This window comes from Ostrea edulis, chromosome 8 (assembly GCF_947568905.1).
Source record: "Ostrea edulis chromosome 8, xbOstEdul1.1, whole genome shotgun sequence".
NCBI classification, from domain to species: domain Eukaryota; kingdom Metazoa; phylum Mollusca; class Bivalvia; order Ostreida; family Ostreidae; genus Ostrea; species Ostrea edulis.
Window position 1 is genome coordinate 56668060 of NC_079171.1, and position 15560 is coordinate 56683619.

The following is a 15560-nucleotide window of genomic DNA, read 5'->3' on the forward strand; positions in this document are numbered from 1 at the left end:
TAATCTCATAAACACATTGCCCCCAGCTGCGCAGACGACTGCAAAATTGTTAATACACGAAATATCACGTATATGAACAAGATCCCTTATTGCTCAGAACTGCACTGCCAGCATTCACTGAGGAAGTAGGAGGGGGGGGGATATATATATATATATTGTATAGTGTAATAAATTTTCTCTCCCTCTCTTATATCATTAGCTCACACATGCATATGTACACACTCAAATATATATATATATATATTATATAGTCTATATATAATAATTTATGTGTACTATTTCTGTTTTATATAGATCTATATAATATATAAAACAGAAATAGTACACATAAATTATTATATATAGACTATATAATATATATATATATATATATAGAAAATACTGCACTAAAACCAACATGCAACACTCAGAGATCAGTATATTAAATATGATATATGGTATAAAAAGTCAAATTAGTATATATACTCAATTGACTTTGATATTTCTAATATATATCTCTCTGTGTGTGTGTATAACATCAAAAGTTGATATAGTATACTCATTTGACTTTGATGTTCCCATTATTTTAAAGATATATATATATATATATATATCAAAAGTCAATTTAGTATACTCGATTGACTTTGATATATCTATTGTTATTATTATTGTGTGTGTATATATACAATATACATATATATATACAAATATATATAATACACATATTATAGTACTCAATCGACTTCAATATTCCCATTATTTTAAGTTATTACCTTGAAAATATGTCTTAAAGGGATACCTGTTTTTTCTTCCCCCTTTTATCTTCAAATTTTGTTTTTTACCTAGTGTATTTTCATTATGCTATACATGACCAGACCTGGGGTCAATTACTTTAAAATGTAACGCATTAAATTACAATTACATTGGAACTTTCACCTTTACAATTACTGTTACTTTCATTCATATAAGTAATTAATTAAATTACAATTACTTTGGTAAAGTAATGAATTACATTACACATTACAATGCAAAAAAAAAAATACAAAGAAAATTCATGAACACAAATTATTTGAAATTAACTTTTAAATCAGATTGTGATTAAGTATAAATGACCATTGACTGAACACATTAAAAGAATGTTTTTATTTGAAAGAATGTATTTTTTTTTTAAATAAATGGGGGGTATCCACATTTCAGATGCCTGTGGTAGCTGCTGCATGCAGTATAACATTCTGCATGTATACCCTCTAAATATTGGAGAAAAGTTGCATATACATCTAATTTGAAAAGTATGTGAATACTACTTATCTTTCACCATACATCTTGATGACTGAATTTCAAGTTCATATAAATTTTCTAAAGAATCTTATATTTATAATTTTAAAAGTTGTGTCCGGAGGAAAAAGTTTTCATCAAGATATTTGGTAAAAGATGAGAGTTGTCTGTACTTCTCATTTGAGTCTGAGCACACATATATAAATAATATATAGGTGGTTTGAGACCAAGATGGACATTTAAATGTTGTAAATCAGTGTGTTCATATGCATACACTTAAAATAATCCTTGTTTATAATGGAAAGTATTGTTGCATATATACATACTAATTTGCTACATTGTGTAAAAACAAATAATGAAAAGGACAAAATCTATTCAAAACTTTATTTTTTCTACAGAAATGGAGCATGAATTAAAGTTAAAGTGAATGTGTAGGCTCTGTGGAGTGAAAATTCCCATTAATTCCAAGTCTCATCCCAAAGAAAACTTCAAAGCTGCAATCACCTCTCTTTATTATATTGACATTGACAGTGACTCTGTGAACATTCATCCTCCTGAAATTTGTACAGCATGTAGACTACCACTCACACGACATTTTCTACAACAAAAAAAGTAAATATAAGAACAGATATCAAATGTAAATCCCCTCTGCATATAGACTAGATACAGCTACGTCTATGCATGTTCATTTTCATGAATTCTTGCACATTATTACACTTATAATTTGTGACACTGTATTACACAATCTCCTCTAAAACTAATATATCATCAATAAGTTTTAAAATAATCGTCAAATACAGCTTACCTTGTCTGTAGAGGGCTCGAGAGAATAGCGCGCGGCTATAGCGAAAGTAGGGCTCGACGTTCTTGCAACCGGAAATACGGTAAAGGTTATTGCCCCTACGCACGAGTTATCGTTCTTTGCAGGAGACGGCTTATATAACGGAAGTTTGATAGTGCGATGACGTGACAGAATAGTCAACTTGATGACGTAGACCACTTACTGGTAGAAGTAGACAGATTACACGAGTTCCCGGTATGAATCGTCTGCTTTACGAGATCGATAACATGACGGCGCAAGTGGCGACTTCTGATCTGGTAAATATTAATGAAATTGAACTGCGTTATATGGGGCTCAGTCAACGAGTGCGTTTTAGATAAAGAGGTGTTGAACTTTTTACTCGATATTGAAATGGAGCCGAGTTGCATTCCACCGTTCCAACGACACAACCAGTGTTCAACGTCTCTTGCAACACAATGCACCATAAATTCAGTCACCACTTGTTATCTTCCTTTATATTTAATTCAGCTTTTAACCATTACACCTTTAATTTGGCGTATAATCCATTTAAATCTGCACAGTAACGGTTCCTGACCTAAACGCACAGCCATGCCGGTTTGTTGTTTTGTCCGTGACTTGTCCGTGTTTTGTAAATGGCGTATATGTATTCCTACGCGCCATTTCAAAAACGTTAATTCAAGCTTTTTGATGGGAGAAACTATTTGTTTTTCTATCTTAAAAACATAATTAAATGATAAGAAATAAAACTTATAATTCTTTGTTTGATGCATGTATCAAACGAAACATTGGACGGAAAACTTTTTCATCAATGCGCTACATGCATCAAAAAAAGAATTATAAGTTTCATTTCTTAATTCAAGGAAAATGGAAATACAAAAACTTGTTATCATATCACTGTATTTCGCTGTTTGTACGGTCTATTACGTTGACGACGCGGTGTTACCGTTAGGGCAATATCAGCTCAATATAATGTATAGATGAGCAGACTCCAATTTCAAATGCATTTTTGAAGTCTTGCTTTGCCCTCGGGGAATAGGATTTTTCTTGTGTGATTAAATCTTCATATCTCCCTCACTATCATACAATAAATGTATAATATATAATGCTATGAATTTCATAACATGTAAATGTTGTTAGTGCACATAAATATAAAATGCTGGATGTGTGTTATCCAATGGAAACCGTTAGGCCGAGGAAACACGGGTTATGTAAACGCGTCATTATCATCGTCAACTTCCCACATTTATGTAGCAATATTCCATTATCACCTGCATATGGTGTTTATATATCTCAACTGATTCGATATGCAAGAACTTGTTCTGGATATAGTCAGTATTTAAATCGAGGTAAGCTACTGACAAACAAGTTGATGGTACAGGGGTTTCAACAGTCTCGATTGAAGTCAGCATTTCGTAAATTCTATGGTCGTTATAACGATCTACTTCGTCAGTACAACCTCGCATTGGGTCAAATGCTGTCTGGCGTGTTTCATACCGATTGTTAAGCCGTTCTTGGCACACTGATTTCGACTTCGGATAACTCCGTTTAACTGATCAGAATATAGGACTCACGGCGGGTGTGACCGGTCAACAGGGGATACTTACTCCTCCTAGGCACCTGATCCCACCTCTGGTGTGTCCAGGGGTCCATGTTTGCCCAACTGTCTATTTTGTATTGCTTATAGGAGTTGTGAGATTGATCGCTGTTCGTTATCTTCACCTTGCATTTTAAGCAAACAATATTAATAATTTCAATCATATCTTTCCTAAGTACACTATACATATATTTAAAATACTTTGATTTGCTACCAATATTCTCATCGTTCACTTTGAGATCGTCAGCTAAGAGGAAATCGAGGGAGTCTACTATGTAACGTGGATGTTAAAAGAAATCAAAACGTGTGTATTTTGAAAACAACACTTGCTGTTGATATCTCTGTTCTCAATTAGTTCAGTTATTTCTCATAATATAAGAAATAAGAGAGTTTTGTTGTTAATAATCGCTTGGTTTGAAAGGGGAAAAACGTCGGTGGTAATACGACGTCACAATGCACAGTTTACATCGGCTGTGTTATATTTCCCGCGTTTTTAACATACACTTACAGAGCGTGATTATACAAGTAATTTCAAACAGAAAGTAATAAAAATATCTCCAAAGCAACAGAACTATCGTTCTGTGCGGAATAAATTCAATAATAAACATCAAAACATATTTACAATTTTAACATGACTTAAAATAAATACATGTAAGATGCATATTTATCGCGTATTGTCACCAACAGTAATGTAAGGCGCGGTGGGTGGAGGGGGGGGGGGGGGGGGGGGGTAACTATAGTGCTCTTAGCGCCATAGTAAACCTGAAAACCAATATTGATACTTCAGGAAAAATTCCTACTAACATATTATATTAAAACATGTAAAGATAAAAAGAATTCATTGGTCATTTATTTCTCAGGGAGTTACAATATGTCTGCTTTGGTGAATAATTGCCTTCTACGAATTGCGAAATTGCTCATAAGGAGCCGTGCGTCTCCTTCATATGAAAACAAATGGACATTTTAATACAAATTACATATTATACATCACACAAATAAGTAATAGGCAAATACATGTAACTTTCAGACAAAGGTCACTCAAGGTCACTTTCTAACGGTCAATGTCACTCAATATATACATATACCTTAGATGAAAAAACCTTTATGTCAACAATATTTCAACATTGATGATTTGGTGAGTTATTCTTCACAAGAAGTGGTTCATTGTTACGATGTACATGTATTTCAGGGAGCATCTATCAGTTTTACTGATATTCTTGTTGAGTTTTTCTAAGGGGGGGGGGGGGGGGGGGGTAAAGTAATACCATATAGCTGGGTGTTTTCGCGGATCTAAAATTTGGCGATTTACTGGCTAAAAGATCTGCTAATAATTTTTGCAGAATGAATTTTTGCGTAAAAGAAAGACGGAAGACTTATCTCTCTTGCAAATATTAAAGTCGCACTATGCAATTTCCGAGTTGCCCAATAGTTATTTCCCTTTGTAGAACTCTTGCGCACAGTGAGACGCAAAACGTACTATCGTTCACACGCGGTGGGTACAAATAATTATCGCTGCCTTCATGTATTGCATAAAGGCCGATTATCAGACATTATGCAACCACCCAAACTGCAGGGACACACAATATTAGTAAGTTTATTAGTATTTGATAATAAAATAGCTCAAACAAAAATCGATAATCACCATTTTTCTTTGATTTAAATATCACTCGTAAATAATTTCATATTTAATTTTATGGCCTAATTCAAACAAATATTGTTCTTGATATGGTCAGTTTAATTTATACCAACGACTGATATAAACAAAATTTACACTTTCATTATTTTTATCGGTGTTTACATAGCTAGTCTATATTATATTTATACATCTTGTAACCACTCAAGCGTTTAACAGAACACTGAACGTACCTCCATCACAGAAGAGCTGATATCTCGGAAGTTGCATATTGGGTGCATATTTAGCGAGTGAAATTTTAGCGGAAAGCTATCTAATCGCTAAGATAAGCCAAATTTATCACTCCGCGGAAAAAACCCCACGCTATATGGTATTTTAAACGTTGTTTGTTGCAATCAAAATATAATCCCCTATCATTCAAATTGTTAGACTCCATTAAGTATTACCATGGTACGACTGTAATTAAGGAAAAGTAGTGTGGCTTCATGTCCCACTACTTTCAAAACTAAAGAAAAGCCATGCGCATATAACATATACCATTTGATTTGTATATCAGGAGTAATGATACGAACCCATCCTTCGAACAAGTTGTGGTAATTTAAAAAAAAAACTGGCTTTTAACTAGCATTGGAATGCATATACCAGAGGCTTTGATACAAATAAATATATTTTTTAGATTGTGAGAGTGGATATTATGGGGGAAACTGTACAGAGACCTGTGGAGCTTGTATAGCCAAAGTATGCAACAGACTTAGCGGGACTTGTCTTTATGGATGCCTGGAGAAATTTACAGGATTGAATTGTGATAGTATGTATGATATGAGGTATTTCAATATTTTATAATCCTGAAATGGGTAGGGTGGAGAGATGTCACTAGCTGTTGATGAAGTGCTACAAATTGCAAGGGGATAACATTGTTGATGCTTTATCATGCCAATAACTTTCAAACAATAAACATATTTAGGGGTCATCCATAATTGTCAAGCATTTTCCAAAGTGTGCAAAAAGCACGCTCAGGGGGAGGGGTAAAAAATCGACAATTTTACCGTACGCTCTTTTTTTCTCTTGGTAGTTTTGGACAGGTCAGACTTATAAACTAAATAAAGCATCAATGTTCTGAACAATGATTTATTACTATTTATTCCAGTACCTTACGCAACAGGGAAAAAAGTTGCTATGTAACACCGTAACAGTCCTGGTTCCTTATAAATTTTCAATTATGAACAAAATACTAAAACCAATACCTGAGAGCATTTAAAGCAAACTCATAGTTTGTTTGAAAACTGAAAAAAATAAAAATATGAAACTATTAAAAAAAATTATCAGTCACCCGAGTCAACATAACCAGGTAGTTTATACTTGTTAAAAATAAATTACAGCATGTACAGGGGATGGATAAATATACATTTAGCAATATTTGCTTGTTTCCGTATCCTTATGTTGTATTTTTATATAATTTATGGTTGTAATATATATGTTGGTTATGAATAAAATATTGAGCATTAAAGGTAAACTAATAAAATTACAGAAAGTGATTGCATTTTGGTGCAGTAAATGATTTTACCTAATGAATTTGCATATCAAACACATGTATGAAAACCAAATTCAAAAATAAAATAATTTAAATTCAAGTTTCTACTATCTAGAATCCTTCTTTCTCTCATATCTACGTATGTAAGATACAGATATTCTATGAAAGAAAGGTATGTAAGATATTTCTATCTTTCATATCACGTGACGTTTATCTTACATATCCCGTGACGTCATAATCAATACACAACTAGCTTGCAACTTACCTCGCCTCGATTGACAAACACTAGCGTCTGCAAAGCTCTTGTACAAAAAATGACAGATTGTAATGTCCCTGATAATCTCCAGGTGTATGTGACCGGACACAAATATACACATTCCTTGAACAATTACTGCACACTCAACAACAGTCACAAATTCCTCGTACACCTATGTCATCCGGTGCATTATGCCAGTTCACAGAAACCCAGCCCACACGGTCTATTAGTTCTAGGCCTACCTCCACATTCACTCTGTCAACGTCTACTGTCCGTGTCTCAGGTGAAATAAGTGCCTTCAATGTCCATGAGACTCGAGTCCTTGCACGCGTGGAAAACGAAAGTCTAGCCATGCCCATATTCACCAACAAAAACCACTTGGAATCTCTCTTCACACACTCGTCATTAAATAACTGCTCAATTCATATCAATATCAATGCTCCTCTAAGAAAAAAAACCCGTGCAGTTGTGGCTTCATATTCTGATTAGGTCTGTCAAAATGTTTCGCGCTGATGGACTGTCGAGTTACGTCACGCATCACCCTGATTATTGATTTATGCAAAGAGGAATAACTCTAATACAATTCACTTATACACTGACTATGGTTTAGAGAGTTTTTACCATGGTCGGGTCGGGATGAAAATAAAATTATTCTTGAAAAATAATACTGAATCTTTTTCCTTAGACTTTTCTCCCATTCACCTATTCGATTGTTGATTTTAATGCTAGATCAGTGTCCTTTGATTGACTTTGTTTGTTGTTTAATCGTGTTCTTCTGGCAATCATTATTTTTCGCTGTTCACCATATCCGAATCATCAATGGTACGGACTACCTAATATTGTTTTGAACTTAATCACTCCATATCATTATCTTCCCACCATTTTATTCCATAATCACATTTTTTTGTAAGTTTTCCCTCTAAATTTTTCTGATTTCTGTAATTTTTCAAGAATAATTTTATTTTCATCCCGACCCGACCATGGTACAAACTCTCTAAACCATAGTCAGTAAACACGCTTTACAACGTAACCACCACCATTTTTATCACTCAGTACAATAGTGTATCACTCTTCTCACCAATGTGGTTTATCGATACGTGTCGTTTTTGTGTGTTATTTGTTTATGTAATATATGTCTCTTGATAAAGACGCGGGTTGCGTCGAAAATTTGAGTTTTAAATAACCAACAGTGTCGTGGCCTTTTCAGTGCTTTTATACATATATAAACTTTTGTAAAACTTGTTACACTCTGAGGAGCCCAACTAAACGGCGAAAGCGCTAAGTGTAATTAATTAAATGTGGATCATGTGTACTTAGTCATCGTTGGATATATATATATATATATATATATATATATATATATATGCTCCTCCTAGGCACCTGATCTCACCTCTGGTATATCTAGGGGTCCGTCTTTGCCCAAATCTCGTTTTTTTTATTGCTTATAGGAGTTATGAGATTGATCTCTGTTCAATATCTTCGCCTTTCTTTCATCTGTAAACCTCAAGATGAAACAAATCAAGCAGTAAGCAATACTTTGCAAATTCCTATGGTGGCCTTTTTCTATTTGATAAAACTCTTCAAAATGATACAATCACTTCCTGTATATAATGTTTACGTTTCACTGATACACGAGAACATGCTCTGCATATAATAAATTCTTTTTCTATTTTTATTTGATGAACTTGTCATTACCCATACAATATTGTCTAGGGGTCGACTCAAAGTATCGATACCTTTATTATGGGACCTGATGGGATTGTCTCCTATAATAAAGAACTTTTTCAATATTTTTTTTTTTATATTTTTGCCCTAGCATTTTCAAACTTTTCAATATATGTGAAAGTGATAGACATATTTGCCAATATAATGAATTAAAATCAATATATTACCGTTTAGAAAGACCAAGGGACTATCTCAAAGTGCCCTCCCTGCGACATTTTTGGCTCTCATTAAACACTAGTAGGCAAAGCAAAAGGACTCGATAGGACAAGAGGCATTTATGGCCCCCTCTTCAAATTTACCCATTCCTATTACAGTAGTAGTGCACATGTGTATGAATAAAAAGATATATGATTTACTTTGATATTTTTAATATTGGTTGCCTAGCAACACATTAAACATATCAACAATGAAATTGTTCATTTTCATATTTTTTTCAAATGCAAGACTGAAAGTTCCAATATTTAAACTAGAATGATAACATTTTATCAATTTCAAATTCCATCACCTTGTATTTGAACAAAATTTAACATTTTTAAGTGTTCAATGCTGTTATTTCCTTAGTTACTACACAAATATTCCTCAGCAACAGTTTAGATTGTGAATATATACATCTACTGAGCACGGCCTGTTGACGACAGCCCCGGCCCGGCCATTTGGTTACATGCACCGTCGATCTGTCAAAGCAGTGGCGGATCTGGTATTTTTAAAAGAGATTGAATGTTTAAAGGGACTAATTCACGATTTTCACCAAAATTTTCTTTTTCATTTTTAATGATCAAAATCTACTGTCTAATGTATTTAAAAGATTTCACATAAGAATTAAGGTTATATATTATCACAGAAGCTCATTTCAGAGAGTTTATTATTTGTTTTGTAAACAAAGATTGCAGTATGTTATTGTTTACGAAACTTTCAAAAGAAATGGATACTGATATAATTTTTATTATATCTTTCACATTTCAAGTATTTTTGGGGTAAATTGTGTCATCTAAAAGTTAAAATTTGTGACTATGCAAAATTATGATGCTTTATATTACAAAATCAATATTTCACTTGTTTGTATACATACAACTATTTGATTAATTTTCGATATGAACAAGATTACAAACCACGAAAAGTTTTTATTCAGAAAAATATTGTGTATTCAGACAACTCATTGTCCAAATATCGCCGTAGTTTAAAAAAAAAAAAAAAAAAAAAAAAAAAAAAAAAAAAAAAAAACTCAATACAAATGCTTGAAATCGATAAATTCCCAGTATTTTCCAAATTATGCTAAAATTTGATCCCAATATCTTGCTGAAAAAATGGACGAAAAAAATCTTGTTACAGCAAGAGAGGATAAAAATTAAAAGATATGATCCATTAATTATAATTTTTACACATGTGTAATTTTCAAGGAAAATGGGGACCAGTTTATGTACCTTGCCCTATCTGTCCTTTTGAAGACGAAACCCTATCATTTTGTTTGAAACTCAATTCCTCAATTCATAGGAATTTTCAAAATCTATCAAAATAATATATTGGGCGTGTATCATGGTACAAAATGAAATCAGAAGATTGAACGTTTCAAAGTTTTCATTTGAAAATCTATCTATAAATGTAACTGCTGTACTGTATTTATCAGCAATGATATTTTGCTGCCTGGGTCAGTTGTTTCTTTGGTAAGATAATGTCAAGTTAAAAGACCTGTAATTTCGTGGTGATGTGACTGGTGAAATAAAAACATTATTGTGTCTAGGGTTCTAAGGGACCATACCAACGCTTCCTTTTCAACCAACATTTTTAAATATTATTCCTCAATTCAACCTATCATTGGGTCAAATGCTGTCTGACGTGTTTCATATCGATTGTTAGGCGTTCTTTGCACAGTGATTTGACTGCGGATAAATCCGTTTATCTGATCAGGATATAGGGCTCACGGCAGATGTGATCGGTCGACAGGGGATGCTTACTCCTCCTAGGTACCTGATCACACCTCTGGTGTGTCCAGGGGTCCGTGTTTGCCCAACTGAATTCTAATTCTACGACCTTCAATTGGGCAACTACGTTGCTGACAAAAAATCGGCCGAAGAGTGTATAAGTGAATTGTATTAGAGTTATTCCTCTTTGAATAAATCAATATTCAGGTTGATGCGTAACGTAATTCGACAGTCCATCAGCGCGAAACATTTTGACAGACCTAATCAGAATATGAATCCACAACTGCACGTTCATACCTTTCTTTCATAGAATATCAGTATCTTACATACGTAGTCATGATGGGCTAGCCGCACTTCAATGAAGAAGAGGGGATTTTCCTTTTCGTGCGCCTCGTACAATAGATGATTTATCAATCACAAAAATAGAGATTTCCATGTCCCTGTCATTTCAGAACAAGCGGTATCATTTGAGTACATGAAAGGAGAAATGGATGCTGGTTCAATTGGTGGGATCACCGCGGCGGCTGTAATTGTCGTCATTGGTGTAGTGGTATTTTTAGTCTACATGTATTTCAGGTATTGTTCCTTATCATTTATTGGCGATTTGGGTTATATATTATAATTTATACTTAAGCAAATATATATATATATATATATATATATATATATATATGTGTGTGTGTGTGTGTGTGTGTGTGTGTGTGTGTGTGTGTGTGTGTGTGTGTGTGTGTCGTTAAAACAGGTAGTGACAGTTCCATCGCCAAACGCTCGGCATCAAGGGTGAATCATAGTAGGTGTGGCACGCTAAAGAACCCTCACTGCTCAATGGCCTTAAGTGTCGAGCATAGGACTAACTTTGAAGCCCTTCACAGGTCTTGGTGACGTCTCCATATGAGTGAAAAATTCTCGAGCGAGAGGTTAAGCAAGATACAATCAATCAACCAACAGCACTCAACATCCAAAATGTCGCATCTAATAGCAGATACGAGGTTAAATAAAAAAGGATATAAAAAGCGCTCAAAATGACCAACGACACAAACAACAGTGAATTGTCAAATTCACAGGACAACCTGTCAGGACGATAGAATATTTACATAGAAAAGAAAACTAAATAGATAAGAAAACTACAACTAAACTAGCTAGCCTTGTTTATTTTACTTGATCCAGCGTAGGACTAATCAGTTCGTATCTGTCTAGACGCTGAATGGGAACATACTTTTCTTTTGCCACATGTTACACTCAATAATTTTAATATGTAGACGTTTTGTTTGTTATCAGCTTTTGTAGTTTAGTTGTAGTTTTAGTTTCCTTTTCTATTTAGTTTTCTTTTCTATGTAAATATTCTATCGTTTGCCCAACTCTCTATTTTGTATTGTTTATAGGAGTTATGGGATTGATCACTGTTCGTTATATTCACCTTCCATTTATACCTTCTTTCTAGAATAATTTATTTTGATGCCAATTTTTGTGTAGTGAATTTTTTTTTTTTTAAATCCAAATTTTGATATTTAAGACGAAGACACGCAGAAGCCAATGACCCCAGCAGAAGATATGAAGACAATACCGAACCAAATACTGCACCAGACCAAGCCGAAACACCAGAACAAATAGAGACAAAGACTTAATGAGCAAACAGTCAAATGAAAGGTATGGTCTCCTGCGTGAAGTGACTATCCATGTTAATTTCAACGCATAGTTGGACTTTATTTTACAGAAAAATTGACGTCATTTAAAGCTGTATGTTCCGAATTACAATATTTTTTTCCATCTCGTAAAAGCGCTATTAGGCTGTATGACATATTATACATTATTTCACCTGTTTTAACCAAAATTATGTGATTTTAAATCGATGTTTACAAATAACCGCGTCACCCTGCCATTTCAAGTGACAGTCACGTGACCAGTTCAAACTTTCAGATCATCGGTGGTCTTATCTGTGTATTTTATTTCAACAGTACTGTGACAAAAGTTTAATAGAAATAAAAATATCAAATACCTAGTAATTTGTTGTTTTACGCTCTCTCAGCCTTAAAACTAGACAGTTGAGTATGAGTTAATACGTCATGTTGGGATTTCCCTGACCCGGGTGGGTCTATTCATAGACGTCTAACACTGTATGATTTATATATGTACCACACTATGTTTAATTTATAAATAATATTATCACTGTTTTCTTTTACATGCAGATGTTTTCAAGCATGTAATTAAGGGAAAGTTAATAACTTTATAAAATGATTAATCTGCTTTAAAGTAATTATGTACAAAAATAATACATGAACATCGGGTCATATAGCTTTAATAATCACACTCCAACTATCAATCGAAACTACTCGGTTATTTCCGTAACCGCAAATGAACTTCGTATGTGGATCGACGCCATCAGTCTGTTGTCATGTGTACACAACTGCAACTATGACGTCACAGTCGTACGTTACAATGTGAAACGTGAGCTTTGAAATGCATCCAAGATATCATACATATCTAAGGTATTCTACCACTATCATTTTCCACTTACATGTTTATGTATTAGGGTGAATAAAACGTTAATTATACCAAAACTAATCTGTGGCGAAATTTAAATAACACATTATACAGGGATTCAGTTGTTGCCTTTTAACCTCATCCACAGGCGCACTTTCGGCGAAGAAATGCATTGATTTGATGCAATTCTTGAGCCGATCCATGTCCGAGTTTTCTTACCGGTTACGGAAAAAGACGAGCGCGTGATCCGATTGCCCAACTATCACACACCACTAATGCCGGAAAAATATTTTCCTTCGACAACAGTTTAGGGTTTTACTAAGTAATATAAATTCCTGCAATAATTACTTTTTTTAAGTCGATAAATTCTAAGAAAAAAGTGTAAAAGCTCAAATTTCAGGCTCAGAGATAAATTCATAAAAATATATTTACTATAATATGTACATGTTTGATATGAGTATAATGTAATACTATTTGTTTTCTTTTAAATGTAGATGTTTTCGTCTCTGTAGAAAGAAGACCGGAAGTGTTACTAAATGGAAAACACCGGAAGTATTACTAAATGGAAAACACCGGAAGTGTTACTGAATGGTTCTCATTCGGCTTACTCCGAAGATTGTGTTTAGTAATTACATCTTGGAAAAAAGGGACATTTTTTATGTGAACTAAGGGAAGTTTTTCCACATTTTACATCAGTCGTTTTACTTTCGCATCGTTTGAGTAAATTTTCAAACAGGATTTGTATGGAATTTATTGTAATCACATAAAGAAAGAACATTTTGACTATGAAATGGGGGAAATTTTCCCCGATATTAATCATTCTTTTCATTTTCGTACACTTTGAGCTTTTATGCTATAGCTGTGACTGGCAAATGTATATGTATTTTTTTATATTAAACAAATGATGATGAACACGTGTTTTTGATGTTTTCATTTGTATACTTTGATGATGTATATAAAATATATACTTTAAATCAACTGTTTGAAAGGTACATAATTTCTAATTAGGCCACTTTAGTAAACTAAGGGCACTTATTGCAATTGGTATGCGTCCATCGCCGTGCGTCAACGTCTACTTGATAACTACCATTCCAATTCTTTACAAACTTGGTATGGGGCATCTTTAGGACATGGTGGACATCAATTGCAATTTTCAGGACTCCTGTGGCTGCATTCTGGGGTCCTAGGGGCTGGGCAAAAAACTGCCAAAAATTTACTTATTTTCAAATTTCATCTCTAGAACCACACGTGTAAGAAAAACTAAATACGTCATGATGTAGAGCAGGAAGGCAGAACTTCAAAAACTGTAAATCTCATGATCCCCGGGGTAGAGGTTCTGGGCACCTATTCATAAAATATCTTACGACTAAGATCAAAATTTACAAACACCGTAATTTCCTTATTTTTCATTTCTTGTAGACTTTCTAAATTAACATGTAAAGTACATTCATGGTTTATAAAAGTTGAATACATACTTATGACCTTGTGATCGGAATTTGATTATCAGACAGAATTCTTTTTTTCATCTTAGTCGTAAGATATTTTGTGAATAAGGGCCCTGGTCCCAGGGCGGGACCAAACTTGTTTATGAGAAAAACACTTAAAGGTCATAGGAGACGATTTTCAAAAAAAAAAAAAAAGTTTTGCACGAAATTGTGTTTTTCTTTAATTACTTAACATATGTTCAGTTCAGTTCAGTTTATTTCTTTGTGCCATCTGGCACATCAGATATACAATTTTATACATAATGAAATATAAGGTGAACAACATACACATAATCAGAGCTATAGATCAGCATATACATACATATAAGTATAAAAGATAATATTTGTAACATAGGTGATTGCGTGAGAGTTTATGAAAATAAAAATAGAAGAAAGAAAAATTCTGTTAAATGAGAAAAAGAAATGGGGTGTAATTACAATTATGAATTATCCTTTCTTGTTTTCTGTAAAGATGTCATTTAGAAAAAAAATCGTAAGGTAACAGGTGCTACAGACCGTCAAATGTTGCCATGGTGTGAAGTATCAAAATAGTAAGATGACTTATCTCCCTTGCCTGACGCAAATGTGTATTTGTTTAATACCAACAACTGCGGGGTTTAGCCGTCAAAATGTTCAATGTGCTTACATTCAACTGTAATGTAGCAAGTCAGGTATTTCCATATACTTTTGTCTAAATGATCCAACGTTCAGAGAAAAAAAAACTTTGGTGTGAAATCTACACCGAGAACACAGAACTCGACGTTGTTTGACAATCATTTTACGCGATTACGGGGGTTGATGAGGATCGGTTTCGTTATCGTATTCACTCTACGTTGGCAAAAACTAATGAGTTTATGAAATTAAATCTTCGACCAGATGCC

General features: G+C 33.7%; 1 protein-coding gene and 1 long non-coding RNA gene across 2 annotated transcripts in view; one reads left to right on the plus strand and one right to left on the minus strand.

Annotated features, from left to right (window-relative positions):
• LOC125660887 (protein draper-like) overlaps positions 1–14107 on the plus strand; it is a 93187-nt gene extending 79080 nt beyond the window's left edge. Inside the window, exons 13-16 of the mRNA XM_056146537.1 lie at positions 5960–6091; positions 11167–11290; positions 12228–12361; positions 13708–14107. Coding sequence (XP_056002512.1) covers positions 5960–6091; positions 11167–11290; positions 12228–12339 — 368 coding nt within the window. The 3' untranslated portion in view covers positions 12340–12361; positions 13708–14107. The remainder of the gene's footprint in view (positions 1–5959; positions 6092–11166; positions 11291–12227; positions 12362–13707) is intronic.
• LOC125654215 (uncharacterized) lies at positions 1624–2212 on the minus strand. Its single transcript, XR_007362249.2, has 2 exons — positions 2060–2212; positions 1624–1852 (listed from the first exon to the last, which is right to left on the minus strand). It is a non-coding gene; the product is annotated as an uncharacterized LOC125654215 (long non-coding RNA).
• Positions 14108–15560: the final 1453 nt, after the last annotated feature.